We start from the raw sequence: 7074 nt of genomic DNA, 5'->3' as shown, positions 1-7074 counted from the left end.
CTCTGCTCTGCCCTGCCCTGCCCTGCCCTGCTCTGCCTCTGCCCTGCCCTGCCCTGCCTGCCCTGCCCTGCCCTGCCCTGCTCTGCTCTGCCCTGCCTGCCCTGCCTGCCCTGCCCTGCTCTGCCCTGCTCTGCTCTGTCCTGCCCTGCCCTGCCCTGCCCTGCTCCACTCTGCTCTGCTCTGCAACACATCTGCTCAGACAGACCTCTCTGGTAGGCTAATGTCACCACCAGATCAATAACATGGAAAGGCCACGTCAGGGGCGGTAACACAGTGGGGAGACTCTTACTCAGTGTTAGTGAGCGTCTTGAAGAATGTAAGACGAGCGTTAGCGAAAGCTGGTGGCTTGAGAGGAGAATTAAAAAATATATAAACCAGCCTACTCTTCCCATCTTACCACTCATGAAATGGATGCTCAGGACGTTTTCATCAGGGAGAAGAGGAGGAGCAGTGAGGTCTGGAAACCAGTGTAAGTTCTGCAATGAGAACTTTTCTTCATGCATCAGCAGAAGAAAGGTCCTAGACAGGACTTAGCAGGCTTCCTAGGAGACACAGCTGAAACTAATATCTAATGTGTTGGAGTGTTATTATTTTATGTTACTTGCTTACTTAGTATTAATCACAATCCTTCTATATCAATCATAGTCCTTAAGACAACCCCAGCAGTGGGACCTTTCTATGGCTTTTTTTTTTTCAGGAAAAATATTATTCAGTTTCCACAGAGCTAGCTGGAGGTGAAGCCAGTTTCAAACTCCTGTCCACTTACAAGCTGATACTTTCAGCTCTATGTAATCACTTTCTTTGCGCTACATTTTCATGAGATAGTTTGAAAACATGACCAAGAATTTTTTAAAATGCCTTTGATTGTCTTCAACAATATACCATTGAGTTCCACTGGATTTTGGTGAGAGGGTAGGAGCAACAAAGGGAGGAAGTAAGAGTCTGAAGAGTATTTTGATTTTTAATTCCCCTAGTCTCCGGGTAAACAGATATATGAGATCGGCTCATCTTCCTAGAGCCATGGCTCTAATGCCAGAACTGGTTCCACTTTCTGATATTGCTTCTTCCTGTCTTGCTGTGTCCCTCCTCGCACATAGATACCGTGGCTAGGGAAACTCTGGACTGCCCTGAGCAAGCAAGTTCTAAGTGCTCTGGAACCTCCGTTGCAAATCCCCTGCAGCTGCTGTGCTCCTGTATATGTTCTAAATTCTCTAGATGCTGAACTCCCTCCCCTCAGAAGCCCATGCAGGAGAGAAATCCTATTACCCAACAGCACAGACACAGTAGGGAGATCCTGGCGGGTCAACTACGGTTCTGAACCATGTAAATTTGATATATTTGGGCTCATGACACATCGTGAATGATTGCATCTCATGAATAGATCTTAAATACCTAATTTGGCTTCTCTGATCTACTACAACATGGCTTTGGGCACATAGTTGAAGAAAACCAAGGGTGAAAGGGATGTGGCCCTAACATGGAGTAAGGGGGTCTCAGAAGACCTTGTCTAAGGCCACACAGTGAATAAGACACAGGGCCAACTTCGGGTGATAAGGGTGTGACCATCGCCCCCAGCCCCTGTGTGGTCAGGCTGCGACTTCTGAAACAGGGGTGTGGCTGTTCTTGGTGAGAAAACTACAGCCCATTTCATATGACGTCTGGTCACATAGCTCGTGATGACCCTGTTACTCTGTGTCCACACACAATAATGCCGTGTTGTGTTTCTTGGGAAACATGAAATAAGAACTGGGTTGTACTCCAGACGACTCCTACAATGCCTTTCACCCAAGACAATCCGGCTGCCCTGACAGCACTGAGGTTCTGCTGTCTGGTGAGCTCTGTCCTGCCTGAGAAGGGCTGAGTCCGTGTTCCATCTCCTCCCAGTGCCCATCATTCCGACCCTTCTGTCTCTGTGCAGCCTCTTGCCAGGACACGTCTTGCAACAATCAAGGTGAATGCATCGAGACCATTGGGAACTACACCTGCTCCTGCTATCCTGGCTTCTATGGACCCGAGTGTGAATATGGTGAGTCTGTTAATTTATTCATTTGTGGTCACTGGTCTTAGGCAAGAGATAATGCCAGGAACGAATGCATGCTGGGATGCTCAAGTGAGTAAAAGCTAGTTCTGGGACTCACTACCAGCCATTCAATTGTCTCTAGTCACAGCAGGTCTGGGAGAAAATATTTACTCACAAAATTTCTTGGAGCTGGATGCCAGTGGCTCACGCCTGTAATCCTAGCTACTCAGAAGGCTGAGATCCGAGGATTGCGGTTCAAAGCCAGCCTGGGTAGGAAAGTCTGTGAGACTCTAATCTCCAATGAACCATCAGAAAACAGGAAGTGGCGCTGTGGCTCAAGTGGTAGAGCGCTCGCCTTAAGCTGAAGAGCTGAGGGACAGCGCCCAGGCCCAGAGTTCAATCCCCATGACTGACCAAAAAAATTATTGGAAAATAAAAGAATAAATAAAACCCTCTCCTACTGTGCCTCATGCCTCTAGTCCTATCTATTTAAGAGGCTGGGATCTGAATATGGAAACCAGCCTACGCTGACATGACCGTAGGCTAACTCCAGTTAGCCGGCGAAATACGAGAGGTAAAAGCACAGCTCAAGTTGAAAGATACAATCTATAGAACGAGCCAAATAAAAACAAGCCGCTGGACTTAGGAACCTAGAAAGATATCAGTGAAGAGGGTCACACAAATATTACAGCTTGCGACAAATCTGATCGTGTTTTTAAGTTTACAATGAAAACCTCGATACTTGGTTCCTTGCAGTCCGAGAGTGTGGAGAATTTGACCTCCCTCCACACGTGTCCATGAACTGCAGCCATCCTCTGGGAAACTTCTCTTTCAACTCACAGTGTACCTTCCACTGTGCTGAAGGGTACGAATTGAATGGACCAAGCAAGCTGGAGTGTTTGGCCTCTGGAATCTGGACAAATAATGAGCCCCCACAGTGCGAAGGTATGTAGACCATCCTTATTGTTAACTAAAACGGGAGAGGGCTTTTCTCTATTAACAAAACCTGTGGGCAAAATATTCTGGCACAGTGGCACACACCTGTAGCTACAAAGGAAGTAGAGATAAAAGGATTGAGTTCAAGACCAGTCCTAGCAAGGAGTTAGCAAGACTCTATCTCAAAAAATAAATCACAGTCCAGGTGCTGGTCGCTCCTGTTTGTAATCCTAGCTACACAGGAGTCTGAGATCTGAGGACTGAAGTTCAAAGCCAGTCTGGGTGGGAAAGGCCATGAGACTCTTATCTCCAATTAATCACCTAAAAACTGGAAGTGGAGCTGTGGCTCAAAGTGGTAGAATGTTAGCCTTGAACAAGAAGAAAAAAAGAAGGAAAAGGACAGGGACAGCATCTATGCCTGAGCTCAAGCCTTATGACAATCACTACTCCTCCACCACCAGCAAGCTCAGCATGTCTATATCCAGCTGTGTTGGAGTCAGAAGTAAAAGGATCATGATCCAAGGCTAGCCCTGGGCAAAAGCAAAAGACCCCCACCTAAAAAATAAACAAAAAGCAAAAAGGACTAGGTGTGTGCTTTATATGACAGAACACTTTCCTAGCACGCATAGGCCTTGAATTCAAACCCCAGTGCTTCTAAGAAAGAGGGAGAGAGAGAGAAAGAGAGAGAGACAGACAGGGAGAGAGACAAAGAGAGAGAGAGAGAGAGACAGAGACAGAGAAATAATGCGGTTCAACTAGAAAATTCAAATCGTTACAGCTGCCCTGAATGAACCGTCCTTCCATTGGCACTGAGCCGCATTGAGTGGAATAGCATCCAGACTCTTGAAGAACCAACAAGAGGCTGATTTGCTCTGGGCAAAATGACACACCTGTCGCAAGTGGCCTCCGGATGGTCTTGTCTGTACGCTTCTCCTCAGCAGGGGAAGAGTGCCATCAAGACTTACTGGGATAGGTTTATCAAGGTGGAAGGAAGAGACAGTGTCAGGGATTGAGCTTGGAGGGACCTGAGACTTAAGGAACTCTGCAGCAAATGGAGGATTCGTTCTCTGAGTCTGGTCAACTTGGGGCTTCTGACCCTCCGGTCTCCATGTCTAGTTCCTGGGGGAGGAGGCCCTTCCACCACTGCCATCTGACGGTGAGGGTGTGTTTTCTCTGTCTTCGGTGCTTGTCTTTCAGCCGTGCGGTGTCCGGCCCTGGAAGCCCCCGGTGAAGGAACCATGGACTGTGTGCATCCGCTGGCCACCTTTGCCTACGGCTCCAGCTGTAAATTTGAGTGCCGGCCTGGCTATCGAGTGAGGGGCTTGGACACACTCCGCTGCGTCGGCTCTGGCCAGTGGACCGCACCCCTGCCAGCCTGTGAGGGTAGGATGCTTTTCACAGCCCCCAGGATGCCCACGAGGGAGTCATGGCAGAGCAGAAAGACCACGAGCTCTGCACAGCTAACCATCCTCTAGGGTCTGAGGCTGGAGCGAGCAGCTGGCTTCCCTCACCTCCGAGAGCCAGGTTGCTCATCTGTGAGATGGAGATAGGAATTGCCAGGTGATTTTGTCAGGAGGCAGAATGTAAAAACGCACGCAAGGAAATAACACGTAGAAAGTTCCTCGCATAGACCTAGGCACTTGCTGAACTTTTCTCTCCATCCCTAGCTCTTCGGTGTGCACAAAGGGCAGTCCAGTGTCCTGAACTTGAGAAGGAATGAAGCAGCAGCTATGAGGACAGAGAGGGATTCCCCATTGTAGCCTTTGGCGAAGATGCAAAGACACCCCTATTAAAGAAGCACAGGCGTTAATGATCCCAGCAGTTGCATAAGTCCATGAAGCTCAACTTGTCGCAAAAGCCCCCTACCCTGAGCTTTTCCCAAGTTTATGAGGGAGGGGCTAGCAGCTGGAGGGAAAATAGGAAATTGAAAGTTCGATTAGTGACTTTCCTATTCTAGATTAGAATACCACCCCAAGCACTGTTTGCTAGAAGACTTGAGGATGGTCATCTTTCCTGTGTGAAGTAGGAAGGAAAGACCGGAGGATCTTTGTCCTCACGCCCTGATTGAGTGTGAAGTGGAAGCTGAGGCCTAGGCTGGAAGGGTGGTCTCTAAGCTCTGCGAACCCCAGGAATAGTCTGGAGCTGATGTAGCTCTGAGGCAAAGCATGGAGAAGGGTCCTTATCAGAGCTGAGGTGATGCAGGGCGTCATTTGCTCAGGAACTCACTGGGCTTCACTCACTCAGCAACTGAAGTCTGATGATGATGTCCGGGCCGGGGGGTGGGGGGGTTCATTTCAACAGCACTAAGTAATAGTGTCAACACATGCGACACAGTGGCTTCTTTTTCCTGGCTTATAAGCCCAGAGAGTTTCTTTATCTGCATTCCCTAAATCAGACAAACATGCAGATAAATGTTGGATGAACACTTCCAATGCACTACATACGGGGCTAGGCTCTTCAGGCGGCCGTGGGGGACTGGGGAAGACTCGCCATCATGTATACGCAGCACAGGAGCAGGGCTGTGGGAGCAGGGGAAGAGGGGCCGGGGAGGTGGCGCTTTGGGTAAAGGGAGGAGGCTCTGAGGTCCCGAACCCATGGACCATGTGGCTAGGAAAGATGCAGCAGCCCCCAGCAGTCTCTTCTGAAAAGCGTCGGGGCCTGTCTGTGAGCCAGTCTCCCACCATCTTCCCCCTGCAGCCGTTGCCTGTGAGCCTCTGGAGAGCCCCACGCACGGACGTGTGGAGTGCTCTCCACCCTCAAGCACCTTCCCATACAACACCAGCTGCAGCTTCCACTGCGCGGAGGGCTTCGTGCTGCAAGGGGCCAGCGCCGCTCAGTGTGCCGACTCCGGCCGGTGGACCGCCCCGGCCCCGGCCTGTCAAGGTACCGTGCACTCAGACATGCCTCCGTGGCCCGAGGGAATCAGCATCGGTGGTGAACGTGGTCATTGGTTAATCCGTCAAACACTATGGGACAGGTTCTTCGTGCTCAGCGCTAGGGATGAAATGATGGTGGGCAAAGCCAGCCTTAGGGCCGACATGACTCGGTGTAACACAGCTGAGAGAGTAGAGGTGCTTCGATTGACACGAGTGAGGGGGAAGGAATGGTGTGTGAGAATGAGCCGAAGAGTCAGGGACACGGCGGTTAGTCCAGTTCTTTCATGGCCTGTCAGGAAGCTTCCGGACTCTCGGAGGCTCGGTGTCTCCCCAGCTCACCACTAGCGGTGAGTTAGCGTATCGAAACACAACCTTAGAAATGCTGGCAGGCCTGTGGTCTGATTTAAGTCGTCTGTTTTCAGTGTGTTACTCTTACGTGGGAATGAAGGCACAGGGAAACCAGATGGACAGTTCCCCCCTAGGGACCCCATACCAAGTTCTGCTTCAGAAGGACGATGCTGATATTTGATGGTGCCATTTACTGGGAGTCCCTCAGCAATCGCTGAGAATGCTCTGGGTGACATATACCATGATACGAAAGTGAGCCTTGGTTTGTAAGTGGTGCACAACCAGGCCATGAAGAGATGCTTTGCACACCTGGGCTCACAGCAACATCTTTCATGATAGAATAAGGAAGCAAACCAAGAGAACATCAACAGGTGGTTGGAGGAATACACAGGACATGGTGCGCATGTCCAATGGAGTATTCTTTACCGTAGAAAAGGAAGGAATTCCAACACGTGCCACAACACAAGCCATCCTTAAGCATATTGTGCTGAGTGTAGCAAGCCAGGCCTCCCCCCAAAAATAACACGTGATATTATTTTTTTAATGGCTTCATCAAGATCATCACAGAGACAGGAAAGGAGAATAATGAGGCAGAGGGGGGGAAAGCTCATGTTTAATGACTCTAGTGTGTCAGTTTGACACAATGAGAACAATGTTGGACATAGTGGTCGTATGACAACTGGCCACAGAACTAGATACTTAAATTATTTCAGTGGTAAGTAGATGGAGTTTTGCTATATGTATTGACCACAACAGAAAAATGAGAAGCAAAAACGAATGAGGCATTGGAGTAGAAGGCCTGTCATGAGGATGAGGCTGAGGGCAGTGCTACACAGAGCCCCTAAGACAGACACACAGAGCCTCTGCAGACAGACAGACACACAGAGCCTCTGC

The 7074-nt window shown here is 49.5% G+C and overlaps 1 protein-coding gene across 1 annotated transcript in view; it reads left to right on the top strand.

The window, feature by feature from the left end:
* The window catches only part of LOC105985139 (P-selectin-like), a 40187-nt gene that overhangs the window by 16752 nt on the left and 16361 nt on the right, over window positions 1–7074 (top strand). The window contains exons 4-7 of the mRNA XM_013015551.1: window positions 1919–2026; window positions 2777–2965; window positions 4154–4339; window positions 5654–5839. Of these exons, the coding sequence (XP_012871005.1) occupies window positions 1919–2026; window positions 2777–2965; window positions 4154–4339; window positions 5654–5839 (669 nt within the window). The remainder of the gene's footprint in view (window positions 1–1918; window positions 2027–2776; window positions 2966–4153; window positions 4340–5653; window positions 5840–7074) is intronic.

Source organism: Dipodomys ordii, unplaced genomic scaffold, assembly GCF_000151885.1.
Source record: "Dipodomys ordii isolate 6190 unplaced genomic scaffold, Dord_2.0 Scaffold27, whole genome shotgun sequence".
Classification (NCBI taxonomy): domain Eukaryota; kingdom Metazoa; phylum Chordata; class Mammalia; order Rodentia; family Heteromyidae; genus Dipodomys; species Dipodomys ordii.
This window is presented reverse-complemented; position numbering and strand designations above follow the sequence as displayed.